This window comes from Muscardinus avellanarius (assembly GCF_963383645.1).
Source record: "Muscardinus avellanarius genome assembly, chromosome: 12".
Lineage (NCBI taxonomy): Eukaryota > Metazoa > Chordata > Mammalia > Rodentia > Gliridae > Muscardinus > Muscardinus avellanarius.
The window spans coordinates 98477629-98499187 of record NC_137798.1 but is presented as its reverse complement, the minus strand read 5'-3'; the positions used below and the strand labels follow the sequence as shown (position 1 = coordinate 98499187).

Genomic DNA, 21559 nt, shown 5'->3' with positions numbered 1-21559 from the left:
AAAAGGGCTGAGGGTATAGCTCAGAGAGGGAACACCCCTGGGTTCCATCTCCAGTACCAACCCCCAGAAAAAGGAACTTCTATCAGATATTAGGTATATAAATATTATTTATGTAAATAATATGCGATATAATATGTAAAAATTATGTATGTAAGTATTTTCAGATGGCATTGAGGACAAAAGAAATTATACCACTCACAGGGTGGGATGCAAAGTAATTACTTTTTAATACAACTTTAGGTTCCGGTCAGATGTGTGCACATGGGGGCTGGGATGTAGCTCAGTGGCAAAGCTCCCAGTTTGGGTTTGATTCCCAATTCCAAAAAGACCAAAAAAGACGCCCTGAAAAAAAAATAAGCTCAATAAGTGCACATGATTAAAATGAAATGCTCGGGTGAGCTAGTCATAAAGCCATTGCCCGTGCTGGGTGTCCTGAGGCCCTCGGCTGCTTGCTCACCCAGGGAAACCCCTTCACAGCGTCTTGACTTTGAAGACAGGCTTCTTCCCTTGTGGGCAGAGGGAAAGAACTGTCGGAGATGTTTGAAACTGCTAGACACACAACCCCTGGGAGTGTGTTTCCATCTCAAGAGGACCTCCAAGGCGGCAGATGGCACTGCCCGGAGCCGGAATCTCCTTTGGAAAGACTTAGAATAGTGATCGGCAGTTTTGTTTTGTTTTTGTTTGTGGTACTGGGGATGGAACCCAGGGGGATTCTTCCTCCGAGCTGCACCCCCAGCCCTATTTTTGATTCTTTATTTTGAAACCGGGTCTCACTGAGTTGCAAAGGGCCTCACTAAGTAGCTGAGGCTGGCCGCGAACCGCGATCCTCCTGTCTCAGCCTCCGGAATGCTAGGATCACAAGCGTGCGCCGCCACGCCCGGCCGTGCACAGTTTCAGCCCTGGTTTGCGGGAAAGTCTGCGAGTGAAACTGTGAGTGACCAACATCTGGTGTTCCGAGCAAGGGTAAGGCCAGTGGGCAGTGCTGTGTAGTGGTTAGGGACGTGAGCTTTGGGGCCCAGCTGGTCTTGAAACCTAGTTTCTGTCGCTTGCTAGCTGAGTGACTAAATTTCTCTCTGCTTTGGTTAACACATCTGTCAAATGGGATCTGAAATGTTCAGGTCAAAGACACTTTGCTGGGGTTTTTTGTTTGTTTGTTTTCTTTTGTTTTGTTTAGCCTGTGTATATATGTGGTATTGGGGACTGGACTTGGGACATTCTACCTCTGAGCAACAACCGCAGCCTGATTTTATTTGGGTTCTACTAAGTTGCTAAAGGTCTAGCTGAGTTGCTGAGGCTGGCCTCAACCTATGATTCTCCTGTCTCAGCCTCCCAAGTACTGACATTATATGTGTGGGCCATCATATCCAGCTTCACTGTCGTGTGTGTGTGTGTGTGTGTGTGTGTGTGTGTGTGTGTGTGTGTTATTGCTGGGGATTGAACTCAGGGGCATTACCTCTGAGCTATACCCCTAGCTGGTATGTATGTATGTATGTATGTATTGGTGATACTGGGGTTCCTGGAAACCCTTCTACCTCCAGGCTCCACTCCTAGACACCTATTTATATTTTTATTTGGAAACAGGGTCTCTTAAGCCAGAGAGGCTGTCTTTGAACCTACGTGATCCTCCTGTCTCTGCCTCCCAAGCATGGGGATTACAAGCGTGCCCCACCACACCTGGCTTATTTATGTATTTATTTTGCAGTACTGGGGATGGAACCTAGGGGCACTCTACCTCCGAGCTACACCTCCAGCCCTATTTTGTTTTAGTCCTTTAATTTTTGAAACAGGGTCTTGCTAGGTTGTTGAGGGTCTCACTAAGTTGCTGAGGCTGCCCTCTAACCTGTGATCCTCCTGCCTCAGCCTTCCAAGTACTGGGGTTCCAGGCGTGTGCCAACACGCCTAGTGCTCCCCTCTTTTTGCCTGCAGTTTGCTTGCTGATGGGATTAGCCAGAGTGCTTTGAGAGCATGATTCAATTGAAAAGTTGGGTTCACCTAGAGTACTGGGGTCTTAACAAACCTAATGGCGGGGTCTGCTCAGGAACAGGCTAGGGCGTGGTCTCTCTTCGCATCTTCACCCTTCGCATCGTCCTGTCCTCTCTCCCCCTTTCACTGGTCCTTTGTCCGTCAGTCCATCCATAGCACCCCTCCATCCAAGGGGCCGGCCAGGTAGATGCCGCTGGAATCACACACCCATTCCAACTCCCGAGGGCCCTCAGGCTGGGCCTTGATCAACCACGTGACCCCTGCCCTGGGTTTCTGGGACGGCTGCACTTCCCACATGGGCCAGCAGCCAGGGGGTTCACACCACAGTGATGAAAACTGTCTCCTGGGGTGGCTGGGTTGGAGGAAAGGCTGCACCGTGCACAGAACGCGCTCCCAAGAACCCCTCTGGAGCCAGGGAGACCACTCGGCCCACAGGTGCCAGAGGACATGGCAGCCCTCCTCTTTGGGGACACTCATTCAGTTAAGCCCAGTGCCAGGATGCCAGAGGCTGGCCCAGGTGCAGCGCTTGGCTCCACCTACTGTGTGCCCTGGGGCGGGGTGGGGTGGGGAACACGGCCAGGCCTGTCTTCTTGGTCCCTGAGAATGTTGGCTGGAAAAAAATCCCCTCCCAGGATCCAGCATCTGAGCAGCACCCTGGGGTGCTTTGATCCCAGGTCAGACCCCACTGGTATGGTTTAATGATTGTGCATCCAGGGACCCTTCCCCACTGGGCCCCACCCCAGGCTCTCCTCAGCCCTGGGCGTCTGGCTTGGGGCTGTCACTCACATGAGAGCTGGATTTGCCACTAGCATCTGGGATCTGAGACTTGAGATGGGGGTGACACTTAGCCAGGGGGGACTGTGACCCGTCTGGCTTTCCCTGTCCCAGTTCGCAGCCTTAACCTGCCCAGCTCTGGGCAGGGATTTAAATTCACACCCAGTGTCACTCTTTGTTGGCAGGGTGAGGTTGTAAGTGGGCATTCCTTCCAGGGTCTGTTCCACTCCTTTCGTGTGTCGAACCGCTTGCCTCTCTTGTCTCTGTCTCTGGCGTGGATTCCTCCTGTTCCCCCACCTCCCCTCCTCCATTCCATCCCCTGTGCCTCGGTCTTCCCCAGTCTTGGCACTGCGTGCCCTACTGGAGTCCCCTGGTCCTGGGCGCGCAGGGACAGCTGCCACCCTCATGCTGGTGAGCGGGCAGCTGACTCGCTTTTGCGTGCACCTAGAAACACTGGTGTTTGAAGGGAGTGTGGGTTTTATTAAAGACAGATGTGCCCGAAAATGCAAATCAAGGTCATGTGTGAGAGGTTGTGTGTGTTTAATCTCCGTTTTAAAAATAGCTGAATGCAGGAGGTCGGGCTAATCCTTCAGGCTGGGCCTGTCAAGCTGTTCCCGGGACAGCCCACCAGGTCGGCCTTTGTTCTGCAGTTGAGCTAACATGCGGCTGCAGGAGGGCCTGCACTGAGTTTGCTTTGAAGGGTCCAGCAGCCCTACGGGGTGGCCTGGGGAGACCCCGCTCTACGTGGCTGGTGGGGCCATGCTCTCTGGCTGTCCCGCCATCTGCCGGGATCCGTGCCCCAGCTCTGAGACCTGGGGTTCCGTCCATACAAGGAGGCACCATCACCTGCCTCTCTGGGGCTATTGGGACAATTACCAGGCCTCATAAATAAATGCTGGCTCCCTCCTTTGCTGCTCTCCTCCTTGCACTGGGGCCTAATTGCCACTCCAGATGTGTGGTACCAAGGTGGACACCTCTGCCCCCACAAGCCCTAAGTGACAGGGGCTGAACTCAATGACTGTCTGCTTCTCACTCAACCGTCTCGATGGCCTTCCTCTACGGCGACCCTCGTCCAGGAGAGACTTGGGATCCTTCCATGTTCCCGTCCTCTAGATCCTCCCAGTCGCTTCTGGATCGCGGTCACAAGGCACGGAGACTAACCTGCACAGGTCACACCCCAGGGCACCAGCAGTCCATGCAGCCCCGCCCACCTGCAGGGCAAGCTGGGAAATGTAGTTCAGTCCTGTGCCCAAGGGTAAAAGGTCATAGGAACTGGCAGACACATGGTAGACTCTGCTACAGGAAGTGCAGCTGCCTAATTTACCGTCCACGAGGATCCAATTTCATATCCTCTCCCGCTCAGTCAATGAATTTCCATACCAGGACTCCATAAGGACATTGCGGTTTGTTTTGTGGAGAAAGGGAGTCTGGCTTCAAGCGAGTTTAGTTCAAGTGAAGTTAAGGCAATATCTTTATTGCAGTGTTTATCAGGGCCTTAAACATACTGAGAGTAAATACACATGAGAGGGGGCAGAGTATTCCATACATCTCAAACTGATTCGTAGCCCCCTTGATAGACAGAAGTTTTAGAACTGGTACGCTGCAGAATATGGTTCAGAAAACATTGCTTTAGAAGTTACTCAAGTTAGTATTCAGATGCCAGAGGACTTGCAAGAAAATATGGACATGAAAAAAAAAAAAAAATCACCAAAGCCTGGGGTTCACAATGGAGAGTTTTATTCCTCCAAGGATCATGGCTTCAGAGGCTCAGAGGGGCGCCCTGGGGGATGTGAAAAGGAAATTCCCTCCCTCCCTTTATTTCTTCCCTTTTTTCCATCTCCCTCTCTCCTCCATCCATCCATCCTTTCTTTTCAAACTGGCAAAGGAAGCCCATGAGGATGAGGTCCGTGCCTTGCTAGGTATGGTTGTGTGTGCTTATCGATGCCTGCTGACTAGACGGGAGTGGGGATGATTGGAATGGTAGCGCTACCTCCCCATCTCCGCCGCGCTGGCCGTGCTGGGGCAGCCTGCCTGGACTTGGGCCTGTCGTTTCGGCCTAGCTGTCTGGGTGGATGTTAAAGTCTCTGTTCCTCAGCTTGGGTTTTTATGGCAGGCTGGCGTCATCTGTCGTAAATCAAGGTGGGCTGAGGTTTAGCACTGAGGTTAGACAGAATCACTCTCCGGAAAAACTAGAGCGGGTTTATTTTTTTATTTTCGTTACAGGCACCAGCCCTACATATATATAGCTTAAAACTTAATTTGGTGTGTAATTGGGACTAGGTCTTGGGAGCCCTGGGTTATGTGTTTTGGAGCAGCCGAGAGGCAGGGCCGCGGCGGGGCAGGACGTGGTATGTTAATTGGTGGCCTCTGGGACCTGTGACTGAGCTGGATCTAAGTCCCCAGTTAGAAGGAGCTCAGCAGTTTTATTTGAGTCTCTGCAGACATGGGTGGGGGAGACCACTGGTTTTCATCGGCTGGAGCAGGTTACTCGCTCTCACCTTGATGCCGGTGGACACAGACCCAGCCTGCAGGAGGGACAGAGGGCAGAGGGTGCAAGCCACCCGGCTGGGCTGGCCTGCTGCCCCACACCCTGATCTGTGGTCCTCACATGCTGCTCGGCCTGTGGTCCCAAGGAGGGGTTTGCATTTTATTACCAAAGTCTCGATAAAAGGGACTTGGGTCAGAGCAAGCATTCTGGGAGGAAAAACAAAGGAAATGAAATGCACGCTCGCTGCTGGAGACACGCACACGGAGGTCTTGGCTTTAATACCACCAGGGCCAATGGGGGAAGCGGCCCCCAGGAGTCGGAACCGAAGGAGCTTGGCCTGGTATTCCTGCAGCCTGGCCCCTCGCCCGTTTAAAAAGAAATTGCCATTTAATTTGTTTCTGAGTTTTATTTCTCAAGTGAAGCAGCATGGGGCCATGTAATGAGGCTGTGTTTCTGGGAGGTGTTGAAAGATGGAGAGAGAAGTAAAACCGTGGAGCGGGCGGTTGGGGAGCAGGACGCTGGCCCCTGTGCCCGCCCGCCGGGTGCCGAGAAGGGCGGGCGGCTGCTCCAGGGATGGCTTCTCCTGCTTTGGGTGTGGGGCAGGAGGTGCCATCATATCATCTGGTGGCAGTCCAGCAAGCCAGGCCTCCTCACTGTGACCCACGAGAGAAGCCAGGCGGGGCAGGGGGAAGGAGGCTGAGTAGGTGCAGGGAGCCCTGAGGGGTGCTGAGCGAGGCAGGCATTTGACCAGGGAGGAGAATGAGTTCTCTAGTCAGTGGGAAAAGCCAGTTCAGCTCGCGATCCATGGGGTCGGTTCTGGGAGCCCCGTGGACACCGAAATTCGTGGACACTTGAGCCCCTTATAGCAAATAATATTCAGAGAACCTACACAGCCTCCTGTATACGTGTCATCTCTAGACAACTTTAACACCTAATGCAATGCAAATGCTAGGTAAATAGCTGCTCTACTATATTGTTTAAATAAGAAAAAAGTCTGTGCATGTCCAGTGCAGATGCGATTTTTTTCTGAATATATTTTACCCAGTTGAAAAAAAAAAATAAAGATACAGAGGGCTGGCTGTGGATAAGCTCAGGCAAGAGGTTTCTGGACCTGGGAGTGTCTGAGAAACCCCCGAGGCTTCCACTAACTGTATTAGTGACCACTGGAGAACTCTTCCGTGCGCTTTGCCATTCTTGGTCTGAGCACTGAGCAGGTTGCAAAGGGCAGAGCCTCTGCCACCATTCCAGACAAAGCAGGTGGGGCGGGGGCTCGCCCTCCACTGGCCCTCACAGGGAAGCCTCTCTCTCTCTCTGGCTCTCTCTCTCTCTCTCTCTCTCTCTCTCTGCCAGATGATCATACTGGCTCAGTCCAGGGTTTGTGCCCCCCCCCACATCTGGGGTAGAGGTGGATCCTACCTTCCCCGCTTTCCCAAGCTGTGACTGGCTCTGAGGAGCTGATTGGCTTCCAGCCTCCCCGGCTGCCAGGTCAACCTGTAAAGAGAAGTTAGGCTCTGTACAGATTGCCGAAGGATGGCCGACTCTGAGCGGGGCCCGTGAGTGCGTCCTGAGATGCTGCAAGAGTGGCCATTGAGCAATTTTATGTGTCCAACACGCACAGGTCTCATCATCCCTCAGCAGCCCCAGAGGAGAGCTTTGTCTAATTTATAGGAGCGACAGCCAGCCTCTGGAAAGTTCTTGTATGTATCCTAAATGAACAGTAATGGCAACAGCTGTGTCTACTGAGCATCTGTGACGCGCCCAGCTCCATGCTAAGGCCCTCGGATGCCCAGGCACATTCCCAGGCACACCTCAGCAGTCCTGTCCCTTCCCCTCTTTCTCTCTGTCACCTGCCCACACTCTTTAACCGTCTGTTGCCCTGAAGGACCACAGCCGTCATTCCCTACGCCATGACGAAGCCATTACGTACTCTGGTAAGGACAGTGCTAAACAGTCGGTCCTCCCACCTCCAAGAAATAGCGACGGTGATCTCCACTGCACAGATGGGGAAACCGAGGCCCCGAGAGCAGAACTGACCTCATCCGAGGCCACTCACGGGCATTGTTGACAGAACTTTCCCATTTGCTGCAACTCTTCTCTGTCCCACGGGAGGAAGTCAGGTGGGCGATCACTCCAGTTGGTCAGCCACATGAGCTCCGGAGGGGTCTCCCCGCAGGCCAGATGCTCCTGTGTCCTGGGGAGTTGTCCTTGGCAGCAGCCCTCACCCCTCCCTGCAAGATGCAGGCGCACACCCTCAGCTGTGAGGTTTAAAACATCTCTAGAGATGGCCACATGGCCCCTGTTAGCAGTAGCCAAAGGATGAGCTGGAGGGACCCCAGTGTTCCCAGCATGGGGCATGGGTGGGGAGCCAGCAGGATGGAGAGCTTCCTGGAGGGGGATTGGGGCATGAGACCACCAGGCTGCCTGAGGAGCAGACGTCCCCAGGAGTCGGAGGACACACCAGAGGACTCCCTCCATGGGCGGCACAGGGGAGCAGCCGCGTCCTAGCGTTCCACCGAGTGGCCTGTTCTTAAACTCCCAAGCCTTGGGCTACTTGTCTGTGAAATGGGGTGGTACCAGACTGGCTTTATGGGGATGTTTTAAGCCTACAGAAGAGAGCTTTCACAGAAGCGGTGGCCTCTGAGGCGGCCCCAGCTGCCTCTTTTAAGCCTGCCCAGCAGTAGTTGATGGAACAGGCTCGCTAATTTGCAGCTTTCCTCTTATATAGTAGCGTTAGTGGCAGAGGGAAAGTGGGCATTTTGCCCCTAAGGGATGCTGCATCTCACCCTGGCGCCTGCACCAACCCAGTTCAGCACCCCCAGGTCCATCAGCCAGGTCTGGGGCCTTCTAGGTTAAAACCCCTCTTAGAAGAATCATACTCCTCTTGGTCATAGCAATTCAGTGACTCGAGTCACTGGAGGTGCCCATTAGCAGGAAGAGCCCCGCAGGACAGGAAGTGACCGTTTCTGCGCCTGCTGCCCCAACGCGTTTCTCCAGTGATATCTCACCAAATCATTTCAAGTACCGATTAAGCCCGAGAACCTTATCTCCACCTTATGGGCTATGGTGGAGCTCCAGACAGCCCGGTCTTTCTCCCACGCCAAACTGCCATGCCCGTGGGTATTCCCTGCTCTGTCCAAAGATAACCAGGAAATTGTGCTAATTGTCTCCTGGCAAGATCTGGGTTCTCAAGCTGCTTCAACAGCCAAGCTGGTTCAATGCAGTTTCCCAGGCTCCTGCCCCTGAAGAGTGGAGCAGTGGGTCTTGGATGGAGCCCAGGAATTAGCATTTAATTACCATGCCAGAGGCTCTTGACGTTAGTGACCCCTGGGCCACAATGAGAAAATGAGTCATCACTGACTATATTAAGATTGTGTGTGTACGATCACCTTTGTGTGTTAGCTATGTGTGTATGTGCGTCTGTGTGATTGAATCCAGGGGCATTCTACCTCCAAGCTATACCCTCAGCATGATATTTTTAGTCCTTATTTAGAAACAGGGTCTCAACAAGTTGCAGAGGGCCTCACTAAGTAGCTGAGGCTGGCCACAAACTTGCAATCCTCTTGTCTCAGCCTCCCAAGTACTGGGCTTATTAAGTGTGTGCCACCACACCCAGCGGGAACATATAATTTGTTATAAGCAAGTAACATCTTCCAACCTTTGTCTGGGATGAGGAAGAGCAGAAACATGATGCAGGAAATACTACATAGAAAATAGGTTTGGGGGAATCTGGACCATGGGACAAGATGCCACAATGTAAAAGAATTTGCATGATCTCCCAGAGCCAGTCTGTGGCTCTTCACTCTCACCGGAATGTCCTCCCTCCCCTTCTCCCACGGTCTGTTCTTGGTGAAGCCAGTTCTAAAGCCGTGGCCGGGAGTTTGGGCTGGTGGCACTGAGCCCGCCTTTCTGCCTCGGCCCCCGGGGTCTTGGGTCTGGTGAGCCGCCCTCCACCCCCTGCCTGGCTCTCCTCCGGCACCCCAGCCAGTGAGGCCGGGTGGGATGGCATTTTACAGCACTGTTAATACTCTATTGTTGCCCAGTAAACCCACACCAGGCCCCACAAACACTCTGTGCAAAGCCAGATCCTTCCCCAGCCATGGCTTCCTACACCTTTACAATGTGATAGGAAAAAGGGCCCGTTGGATTTATGGAAACTAAATAAAGTTTATGGAGTCTTGGCAGGCCAGACTGCAGGATGGGGGTGGGCGTTTCGAAACAGAAGGCCACGTGAGAGCAGCAGCCCTGGGTGTCGAGACACCAGACAGAGTCCCCAGGTCCACGCTGTGCTGCGTCTCCCGGGCGCTGGGAGGCTCGCCTGGAGGGAGCTGCTGCAGGAATGTGTTTTGGGGTGATCTCGTGCCGTCCCCAGCGTGCCTGGAGGTGGGGTCAGAGCTGCCCTCATTCTGTGGAGGGAAACCGAGGCGAAGGTATCCTGAGAGTTGTGAGGTAGCCAAGGTCGCAGAGGGTGACCCTGCAACGGATGTTCTGGGACAGGCTCAAGTTCTCGCAAGTCTCTCGCTCCTGTGTCCTGAGCGATGCGTCCCAGTTTTAGGTCCTCAAAATATGGTGTGCAAACCCTGTTTCGGCTGGGGACCTGTCTGCTATTTCTGTCTTGGTCTTACAGTCATCGTCACCTTGTCCCTCCTGTGTGTCCCTTGTTCTACCCGGGCTCATCTGTGCTCCATTTCCCCACTGGTCTGAGCTGGGATGGAAGCACAGCCATCCGGGAGGTTGGCGCTGAATCAGGGCAGCGCCAGAACACGTGGTCCTGGCCTGCAGGAGGCCCTCGGGACCCCGCTTCTCCTGTGGGTCCTCTCAGGGCCCAGAGGGGTTCTCCTGGGCTGTGAAGTCCCCCCCATCCCGGCCACCCTCGGCATTTCCAATTCACTTCTCCTTGCAAAATGTGCCTTGTGGAAGGAACATCGCTGTGTTTTCTGTCTCCTACTCGGCTGTGAATTCTTGGAGTGCAGATTCCATGAATGCTTCATTCTTTGTTGCTGACTTTGCCCACGGAGCCTGGCATGGCTCCAAGCATATAGTAATCACTGCCTACATACCAGCTGGAGGGTAGGTGGGTGAACGGAAGGAAGCGCGGACAGACGGACAGATGGACAGACGGATGGATGGATGGATGATGGGCAGGTGGGTGATGAATGGATGGATGGATGGATGGATGGATGGGTGTGTAGACCAGCAGACACCCACCTCCGCGTTTACACCCTCCCGTGTAGTTAAACTAGCCATCTGACCCAGCTTCTCACAGGCTTCTACTAAATGTACTTCTGTTTCAGAGGACACACTTCGCTCCCCTTCGGGCCAGATGGAGAAACCAGCCTGCATGTTCGAATGTGTGTGTAAACACTTTACAGTCCCCATAAAGTTGTTTAAAGGCAGGTGGGAGGGGGGAGTATAAACTGGGGCAGCCTTTGGGGAGGGCAATTTGGAAGTAGCTATTAAAACTTTAAATGCGCCTGCCACAGAGACCCAGCAGCTCCACTTCAGCTGTTAATACACGCAGGCGTTTGTGCACAAAGTACCATGTGCCAGGGATGCTTGTGCGAGAATGGTTGTTGCTGTATTGCTTGTAACAGTGAAAAAGCAGAGGTAGCCTTCACGTCCATCGAATGGGAAGTGGACAGTGACCTGGGAGACACCCGGACCGCGGGAAACACTGTGGCCATCCATCCAAAACAATAATGTAGACCTGCACAGGGACCGGAAGGTCTCAGCTGGGGCTTGGGACAGGAGACGCTCCACGCTTCCGGAAGTCTGTGCGACGCTGCTTCACGAGTCTCAGCAAATGCCCCTGTCCCGACCTCCCATTCCTATGAACTTCTTTTCCCTTCTATGCACAGGGCAGTTTACTGGAATCAGATCGCTAACCACTAGGTCTACTTGCCGGTGACCTTTGCTCTCAGAAAAGGCAGAAAATAAGAGAAAAACAGTCCTGTGCATAATTACTGTCTGCTGGCTCTTCAATTAAAAAGAACGAAGGGCACAATATTAAAATTTGATTTACGGGCATCCCTATCTATCTAGTAATAACGCCAAGAAAGAAAAAAGAAAAGAACACAGCATAGTCATTACAGAAAACTGGAGCCTTTTTTTCTCCTCCAGGAGATAAATTGGCTCTCCTTTTCTCATGGCTATAGACGTGTGAAATGGTTTTAGGCATCTGTGATATGTTCTTCTAGCATGTTGAAATCCAGAGTGTGGTAATTTAGAGTCGTCTGGCTGGGACGTTTCAGGGAAGCTTCCCGAGAGGTGTAGCAGCTGAAGGTGCCGGGGCAGCTGCGTCAGGCCACCGTGGGCCAAGATGCAGGTGTTGGCATGGCGATCCTCCGTGGGAAGGCTGTCCAGGTCCTCGGTGGCCTCAGATAGCCAAGGCCCCTGAACTTGGGGAGGGGGAAGAAGGATCTCAGGATCCAGAGTCCTAGCTCGGCTGCGTATTAGCTATTGGCCTCTCAGTTGCCGTGTCTGTGTAGACGGGTTAGCCTTACAGGTGCGACCTGGGGCAAACCCCACATCTACCTGCCCTCGGGTTTCCTGTCCGAAGGTCAAGGTGGCGTCGGCCTTGAGGGTTTAGTACAGATTAAATTAATTGATGCACATGCCAGGACTGGCTGTCTTGCCACATAGCAAATGCTCAGTAGATTTTATTTTCAAATCACTCTTATTACTACTGCAGGCACCTTGGCTGGATTGGGAGAGCTGGAATTCAAACCCAGGACTTCCATTTCCTGGGCACCTGCTGATATGGGGAGACAGACCTGTTGGTATTCTGTGCCACTCCCCCCACCGCACCCTCTCTGGACCCCATTTTGTGAATCTGTAGAATAATATTTTCTACTCAGCATGGGCATCATAAGGTTTACAGATTAATAGAAGCAAACTGCCTAGAATCTAGTCTATGGACAGCAGTGTCCTTCGCAGAGAAAACTCTTTGCTACAAAGCCCATCTAGGAAGCACTGTCCCCTGAGCAAAGCAGACAGAGGCGTCACCACGGACCAACAAGCATTCTGCTTCCTGAAGGGTGCAAAGTCTTTTCTGGTTCTAAAAATAATAGCTATCAAGGAAAAAATCAGCAGCAGTTGTGCCAAGGACCCTGCTGCATGTGGTATCTAGGGTCCCAAGTATCCTTCTGGCAGCCTTGGGAGGGAACTTCTCACCTTCAGGGTATGGGACTTGCGGGTAGGCGACTGTCCCATGCACCAGAGCTGGGAGATGACAGGGCTAAGTCTGACCCACGCTGTCAGATTCTTTCTGGCACATTCCAAAGCCCCCATCCTAACTCCTGGTTAAGGATCCTGCAGCACTGGCTCCTCTATCCCAGCTCCTCAGACCCATCTTACCACTAGGCAGCAAGGCGGCACCCATGTCTTGTGGGCTTTCTTTTTATTTGCCACCAGTGCCTCTTAACCTGCAGAGGCAAATGTCCAAATGCTCACTGCAGGGTGTGTAGACGATTTTGTTCTATGCCTCACCTCATGGGTTATACAGACACTCAGGGTTTGGGCTGGGGGAAATTAGTTTGGGGTGCCACCAAAAGACCTTGCCAATCTTCCTAGGAAAGGCTCTGTTCTTGCCTGGAGCCCTTCAGGACTCAGTCTGCCATCGGTATGGAATGTCCCCTGTGAAGGGCAGGGCAGGACTGTGCACGTACATGCATGCACACACGTGTGCACACACACCACACCACACACTTCCTACCCTCCTGCTAATGGTGTTTCTCTGTTTTCAGTTGAGAGGGAAAATGTGCAGAAGAGGACTTTTACTCGATGGATAAATCTACATCTGGAAAAGGTCAGTGGGGCCCACGGGGATGGGTGAAGTGATAGATTCATCTATAACTGAGCCTAAGTCCGGTAGAGTGGCGAGGAGGAGGAGGGGGGGGGAGAATGAGGAGGAGGAGGAGAAGAATGAGGAGGAGAATGAGGAGGAGGAGAATGAGGAGGAGGAGGAGAATGAGGAGGAGGAGGAGGAGGAGGAGGAGAATGAGGAGGAGGGGGGGAATGAGGAGGAGGAGGAGAATGAAGAGGAGGAGGAGAATGAGGAGGAGGAGGAGGAGGATGAGGAGGAGGAGGAGGAAATGAGGAGGAGGGGGGGAATGAGGAGGAGGAGGAGAAGGAGGAGGAGAATGAGGAGGAGAAGGAGGAGGAGAAGGAGGAGGAGGAGGAGGAGGAGGAGGAGGAGGAGGAGGAGGAGGAGGAGGAGGAGGAGGAGGAGGAGGCTGGCGGCTATGTGTTCTCTGATCACTCATTAAACGTGTATGAGGGGCTTCTCAACCTCTGGTCCCACACTCAATGTTGGGAATGCAGAGATAAGGCACGGCCTGGCCTTCCGGGATTATCAGTCTAGTTGGGGAAAGGGAGGCTTATCTTTAAGTGGGGATCCAAGATCAAATGCAGGAAGATGACTGAGCCAGCACAGCCCCCGTGCTTCCTTTGAAGAGAGATGCCACCCCGTGCCTCCAAGGCTCAGGAGCACCCTGATGTCACTGTGGGGCTCTGTTATGCGTCATCTTTAGAGCTGGTGGTGGCGCATACTTATAATCCTAGTACTTGAGAAGCTGAGACAGGAGGATCATAGGTTCACGGCCAGCCTATGCTACTTAGCGAGGCCCTCTGCAACTTTTTTTTTTTTTTTTTTTTTTTTTGGTGATACTGGGGTTCCTGAAAGCCCTTCTACCTCTGGGCTACACTCTCAGACCTATTTTTACTTTTTTTTTTTTTTGGAAACAGGGTCTCCTAAGCCAGCATGCGCGGCTGGCTTTGAACCTGCGTGATCCTCCTGTCTCTGCCTCCCAAGCGCGGGGATTACAAGCGTGCGCCACCATGCCTGGCTACCTCTGCAACTTTTGAGACCCTGTTTCAAAATAAAGAATAAAAAACAGGGCTGGGGATGTATCTCAGAGGTAGAATGCCCCTGGGTTCAATCCCAGTAACACACACAAACACACACACACACACGCACACACACGAATCATCTCTAGGCATCGGGACTGTTGTATGCAAGAGTTCCGGTCAGGTTACTTTTTTATTAAAACCAGACCCCCATGCTAATCACATAACGTTGCTATTGATGGGTAATAGTACCTGCCACTTTGACCTGCTCCACTCTGCACCAGGCCTCCTGCTCCTCACGACAGCCCAAATTACCTCCCGCAGGTTAGGACAGGGAGACAGAGGTGTCCAGACGTTTCCTGGCCTGGTTTTGCTGCGCTCCTTCTGTGGCTTCTCCTGGGCATTCAACCTCGTGGCCTTTCTCTTCCCCACTTGTTTCTGTTTTATGTTCTCTGGCCAGGGCGTTTTGAGGCACATTTTGTCTGCAAGCTGCTCACGGGTGCACCACACCAGAGCGGCGAGCCAGCTCCAGATGGGCGGAGAGGAGAACCTGGTTTAAGTGAGGAGACAGGGGGCGAGCGAGCAGAAACCCAGCCCCTCCCTGAGGAGGCTGCCCCACAGGACTCTGTCCTGAGTTGTCTAGGGCTGCAGGATTTTCTCTTTTAAGACAGCTGATCTGGCAGGATTTACTCTAACAACTTTACCTCTTCCATTTTAATCATCTGGTTCAGTACCCAACTAGCATCTCCTTTCTTTTGGAAGCTGGTTGTACCTTACTTTAAAGGGATTCAAGTTATCTATTGTCTTCTCTCCTCTTCTCTTGAAAGGCACAAGAGTAACTTGTTTGCCTTTAGGAGAAATTTTCGAAAAGACTAGAACACAGAGGCAATAAATGTGAATTTTTGGGAAGTGGACTCTTAACCGAAATTTAGATCACAATGAATTCACCTTTAGGCTAGAATATTTCCCAGGCAGGCACATGAGCACCTCACCTCTGTCCCCCCTGCAGAATGGGTGATCCAGGGCTGTCAACCCACAAGGACCCTGAATACCTGAGGCTAAAGAATGCACCCTGCATGGAGCATTATAAATCCTTTGCCATTTTTTACCATTGACGTACTTTTGGCATTGTTCATTAATTGAAGTATTATTTTTTGGGGGGAAAAAAAAAGATAAACTGGTCCCCAAACCTGAGTTCACTAAACTCCAGAACTAATGCCTGATGTGTGTCAGGGGGACTGAGCAGAGCCATAGAGTCTTTTTCTTGCTTTTTTTTTTAATTGAAAAAATAAACACAGAAAAGAACAGAGGGTCATATAGCAAATACCCCCACATTCCCTCACCGCCCAGAGCGAACCCTGTTCCATGTATCATTTCCAGGACTCTCTCCTTTGCCAACTCTCTGCCCCTCTTTTGGGGGGCAGGTGGGTAGCACCAGTGCTGAGGATAAATCAGATAGCACCCGAAACTGATGCGTAATAAAGAGGGAAAATTAACAGCCATGTTTCCAACCCCGAGACTTTCAAGAGCGGCCTTTCATGGGAAGGAAACCTAGGAACTCCTTGGTGAATTGGGCTTAGCTGCAATTTGAAGGCTGTCAGGAATATTTACAGAGTCTCTGGCTTCTGGAAAAATTCCCCAATTTACCCAAGGAGTTAGATCATGCAGAAAGCCCTGAGGCGCTGTGGACGGGGCCATACCAATCTCCTGAAGCCGGGGGAACGCTGGCCACCAGTGTTTTCGCTGGAGCCGGTTCAATGTCTCCCCCTGCCATCCCTGGGGACGGGCCCCGGCCAAGGCCCCGTTCGGTGCTGCAGTGGGGGCACTTACAGGAACTGCCAGCAAAAATGATTCCTTGAGTTCCAGCGTCAGGCACAGCCACGGCAGGGGCAGGGAACTGGGAATTTTGTTAGTCCATTTATCAGGGGATGTTTTGTCGGGGTCTCTCGATTTCTGCCTCGCATTAACAGGAATAACATTTCCGTAAGAGCCGCAGTAACCCGATGCTGTCGCGCCTGGCGTGGAATGTACCCTGGGAGCTGCGGGGGTTTGCAAAAAAAAAATAATTTGCCTCTTGGTTCAAAGTCACTGTTGCCCTTGAAGCACAGCCCTTTTCTGTGCACCTGTGGGTGGACTCGCCCTGTATTTTGACTAACTGGGGGCACGGGGACTCATATAAAGGGTAAGGAAATGCCACCTTCCTTAATAAAAAAAAAAAAAAATCCAGCCCTCCAAGGCTGCCGTGGAAAGGAAGGAGACTTTCCCAGAAGAGAAGGGCGGCTGGCCTTGGGAAGGCTAAGTTTCCAAGATTTTCCTTACCCCTGGATGGCTAACAGGTTAGAGCTACCACCTCCCTGGGGCCGCTGTATCTTGTCCATCAGTCTCCTGTGCGAGAGCCCAGGCTTCCTTTGTCCCCGGGAATAGAGAGGACACCCAGACTAACAGTTCTCACCTGCCAAAGCCCCAGGCCCAAAAGTTGAAGAGGGAATTCATGCCTGGCTCATCAAGAATGCAGTCACACTGGGGGCATACACCTGTAATCCTAGTACTTGGAAAGCTCAAACAGGGGATGGCAGGTTTGCAGACAGCATCAGCAATGCAGCGAGGCACTAAGCAACCTAGCAAGAACCCATTTCAAAACCAAAAATAAAAAGGGCCGCGGGTGTGGCTTGGAGGTAGAATGCCCCTGGATTCAATCCCCAGTAAAACATACACACACACACACACACACACACACACACACACACACACACAATTTTAGTCAACAGAACTCCAGGTGATACACATTTGGAGACTGGGGCAGTGTTGAAGTTTGGGGAACCCTGGCAACACCCCAAGAGAGGTCCAGGGTGCAGCCAGCGCAGGCTCATGCCCCGGCAGTGCAGAGCTGGGTGCACTGTGACCGGATGCAGGAAACAGGACCATACCAAAGAGCTGGTTGATTAAATAATGGAACCATCACCAGCATCCTTGAGCTCAGTGTCCCCGAATCCAAAGCGAAGGGCTTGCACTGGGAAATGTCCTGTCGACCCCCATAGAACTGTTTTACTCTGCAGAAGGCTATCAGGACATGGTGTTTCTTTCTGCCCTTCAACAGAAACATGGAAGTGACCTAATCGTGGAGTCTGAGATCTCAGGGCAGGAGGGCCCCAGGGCCACTTGTTTGATCAGCCTCCTGTTGCTGAATCTCCTGTGCAGGTCTCCTGCCAAGTGGCTGTGCACCTGCTGCCCAGGTGACACCTCTCCTGGGACCAGCCTCCTGCTCCCGGGGACGGGCTTTCCACACACCTGGATGTCTGGAAGTTTTCTCTTGCGCTGAAGCCTGCCTCTCTGAAACAGTGTTGTGGATTACACAGGTCACTAATTAGCCACTTTCTCTCCTTCCCTCCCCAGTGCGACCCACCTCTAGAAGTTACAGACCTATTCGTCGATATACAAGATGGCAAAATCCTGATGGCTTTGTTAGAAGTCCTGTCTGGGCGGAATCTGGTACGTATGTTACAGAAAGGTCTGGAAGGAATGAAATGCTTGCAGGAAAGCATGGCCTCTTCTCAGAGCAGGGCGTTAGCCTCCCAGCACTGGCACAAGCTACGGGAGATGAGCGGCTTACGGGAGGAAAGCTCTGTTTGGGCGCATGGTTTCAGGCCGTGGTCACATGGCCCTGTGGCTTGGGGCCTGCGGGGAGGCAGAACCCGGGAAGGCTGGGACATTACCGCTGCTCACCTCAGGGCAGCCAAGAAGCAGAGAGAGGGCGACAGGAAGAGGCCAGGGGTCCCCATCCAGCTCCCCTTCAAGGACATGCCCCCAGTGACCTAGCTTCCTTCCAACTGGCCCCACCTCCTAAAGACCCCACTGCCTCCCAATGGGACTGCAGCCTGGCACCAGGCCTCTGCTGTATGAGCCTTAGGGAAACAGTCTAGATCAAACGCTAACGACAGGTCCGTGCACACATCTTACAAGACACACTGAAGGGTGACATTTCTTCTTCGGTGACTAAGAGCAATAAGAAAATATGTGTAACTGGGCAAGGCACAGTGGCACACATCTATAATCCTAGTACTTGAGAGGCTGAGACTGGAGGATCGTGAGTTTGAGGCCAGCCTAAGCAACTTAGACTCGGCAACCACTCAACAACCCAGTGAGAACCTGCTTCGAAATAAAAAAATAAAATGGACTGGCTTGAATTTCTAGTACCACAAAGAAAGGAAAGGAAAAACAGTGTAACTAAGCAATGTCTTTTTTAAAAAGCAAGTATATATCAGTGAGTCAATAAACATCCAGTGTTTTCTATGCCCCCTTGATGGGTAAAAATAGGAACTAGAAAATTAAAATTTAGCTAGCAGGTCATTATATTAACTAGAATGATAGCTATGGATCTGAAAGATTGAAAGGTTTTTTTACCAGCCACATTCTGCTACCATCCTGAGGCTGGCCATGGAACTGCTGGCTTCTGGAACATTCTTCGAAGTATCACTAAGTTGAATCACACCAGCTGATAGGGCCATTCATTGCATTTTATTTATTTGTTTGTTTGTTTATTTATTTTGTGGTACTGGGGATGGAACCCAGGGGCTTTCTACCTCCGAGCTATGCCCCCAGCCCCCTATTTTTTATTCTTTATGTTGAAACAGGATCTCACTAAGTAGCTGAGGCTGTATGCGAACCATGATCCTTCTGTCTCATTCCCAAATGCTGGGATTACAAGCGTGCGCCGCCACGCCCGGCTAGCACTGGGTTTCTTGGCAGGTTGAATGCGCCAGGAGCATATGCCCCAGCAGGCCTTCTGATACACCCTTCTCTGTGCTCCCAGGACGATACAGGCCCCCCTCTTTGTTGCTAGAGCACTAGGCAAGAGCCCCGCTGGCCTTGAGGGGGCTTCATCAGAAGTCTCAGCCAAGGATAGGCCTCCACACCCCCCGCCCCGAACATGGCCTGGCAGCCATTCTTGGGGCGCTGACACCTACACCCCTTCCCAGGGAAGCGCGGCCGAGGTTCCAGGCAAGGGGAGTTTACTTTGGGGCGCTCCCAGGATGTATACACAGCCTTGTCTGAATATTAGCTCCCGCAGGCCTCTCTCTCTCTCTCCCTCTCAGCCTGAGAACTGCCCACGCAGTTCTTGGCCCAAACCCAGAAACATCTGCTGCCGCCAGGGAGAGGCCGGCTGCATGATTTAGCAGCTGAGTGGAGCCGCAGACACTGAGGCTCGGTGTCCTGACACAAGCCTCAGAGCGGGAAAGGAGTGCGCCGCGGCGGGTCTCTGGGGAAGGGAGAGTCTAGCAAGCCAGGAGCTGGGGCGGACAGAGAGATGGGGCAGATGTGTCCCTTGCTAACCTGCTCAGGTTCCCCCTCCGCCATCCACGGTGAGTGAAGTCCCAGGTACTACAGAAGGCCGGCTCCCGGGGCCCCATGCTATGGTTTCAGCACAGCCCGAGATGCACGGACCTGCGCCTGGATGCAGGCCATGTGGGTTTTAGCCACAAGCCCATAGCCTTCTGCAGAAATCTCCATAAAAAAAAAAAAAATTAGAAAAAAGTAAAGAAAAAAGACTGTAACAGCCCGCGCCGCCCTGGGGCTGTCCCAAGTGCCTGCGTGGCCTGACGGCTGCTTTCCCTCTGTTATGCTTTACAGCTGCATGAATACAAGTCCTCATCCCATCGTATTTTTCGGTTGAACAACATAGCGAAAGCACTTAAGTTTTTGGAAGATAGCAACGTAAGTGTTTGAAGCCCGTTGTGTTCGCGCAAGCTCGCCCTGCGGCCAAAAGATCTAACCTGGAGTTCAGTGTGGATCGTGAGGGAAACAGGACGAGGGCACCGGCTAGAACGGTCACACTTGCCTCCGCTTAAACGGCAGTCACACTGACGGTGTGCGCTGGGGTCATGGGCCCTGCCTCCCTGCCCGCCCCACCCTGCGTCCGTCAGCGAGCACTGGGCGATGGCCATCCTGGACAGGGCAGGCAGCTGGCTGGCTCTCAGATCTTTGAGATTTAGTTGGCATTTTCTTTTCCTTCCATTGACTAAGAGGGGAAAGAGCACACCAGAGTGTAAAACGTTCTCTTGGAACTTCCAAGAGAAAGAAAGGGGAAGCGGGGCTTAAATGTGCCGGGGGGGTGGGGTGGGGTGGGACAGCGTTCTCCCTTCTTTGATTTGGCTTTCTGGACTTTGGCACGTGTTTTCTGTGTCTGGAACTCGGCTTCAGGTCCTTCTCATGTGGGAAGGGGTGGCCCAAGAGGGATGAAGTCCCTAGATCCCCCTTGCACGAGGTTGCCGTGATAAATCTGGTAGGAGAGTCTTTGGCTTTCCCCAGGCGCCAGCGCGTGCAGTGCCGAAAGCTTGGGCGTGCCTGGGCTCCGTGTGGTGAATAAGCAGCTGGCCTTCGCTGATTTGCTGAGAGGGTGCTACGTCCCCTGAAAGCCTGGAGAATCGGGGATGGTACCCGGAGACGCCAGGTGCCAGGGTCATCAGCAGCCTCCTGGATCCCGCTTCCCTGCCCTGCTGCCTCTGGGCAGCCGCCACTAGCCTGGCAAAGGACCTTGCCATGGTGGTCCCAGGCAGGAAGTATGGCTGCCAAGCCTGGGCCTTTGCTCACATCCGCAAGGAGGATGGAAAGCGCTTCGGCCTTCTGAAGAGGAAGTGGACTCTGCCTTCCAATGGCCACACAGAGCAGAAAGCCCTGGGCACGCGGAGGTTCAGGCGGCGTGGACTATAAGCAACTCAAAGTCCACAGAAGTACTGTTTACCATAGTCCCAAAGAAAAAACATTCCCAAAGACCCTCAACCAACAGAGGTATCAACAAAATGTGGTCCCTCCACACTGTGGAATATTATTCAGCATAAAAAGAGTGAGGCACTGAGGCATGTTATAATGGGGAAAAACCTTAAAAACACTCAGCTGAGTGAGAGCAGGCACACACCAAGACCCACTGATTCTGAGATGCCATTCGTGTGAAAATGCCCAGCGTAGGATGTTTCTAGAGACAGAAAGTAGATTAGTGCTGGCACAGGGATAAAGGGTGAGGGTTACAGGCTTCTTTTAGAAGTGATGAAGGTGTTTTAGGTTTTTTTTTTTTTTTTTTTTTTTCGGGACATGGAACCCAGGGACACTCTACCTCCAAGCTATACCTCCAGCTCTATTTTTTGTTCTTGATTTTGAAACAGGGTCTTACTGAGTTGTCAGGAGCCTCACTAAGGAGCTGAGGCTGTTCGTGGACCGCGATCCTTCTGTCTCAGCCTCCCGAATGCTGGTGTTAACCACGCCCGTCTTGATGAAAATTTTTTGAAATTGGCTGCATTGATACTTGCACACATCTGTGAATACACTAATAACCACTGAATTAATCATGGGTGGTGGTACATGACCGTAATCCTACTATTTGAGAGGCTGAAACAGGAAGATCGCAGATTGGAGGCCAGCCTTGGCAACTTAGCAACACCCTGTTCCAAAACAAAAAATAAAAAGGGCTGGAGGTGC

The 21559-nt window shown here is 52.3% G+C and overlaps 1 protein-coding gene across 2 annotated transcripts in view; it reads left to right on the top strand.

Moving 5' to 3' along the window:
• Window positions 1-21559, top strand: part of CLMN (calmin) — a gene marked incomplete at both ends in the record, with an annotated part of 93472 nt that overhangs the window by 47450 nt on the left and 24463 nt on the right. For both annotated transcript variants that reach the window (XM_080706901.1, XM_080706900.1), the window contains 3 exons: window positions 12988-13049; window positions 17483-17578; window positions 19718-19801. In XM_080706901.1, the coding sequence (XP_080563027.1) occupies window positions 12988-13049; window positions 17483-17578; window positions 19718-19801 (242 nt within the window). The remainder of the gene's footprint in view (window positions 1-12987; window positions 13050-17482; window positions 17579-19717; window positions 19802-21559) is intronic.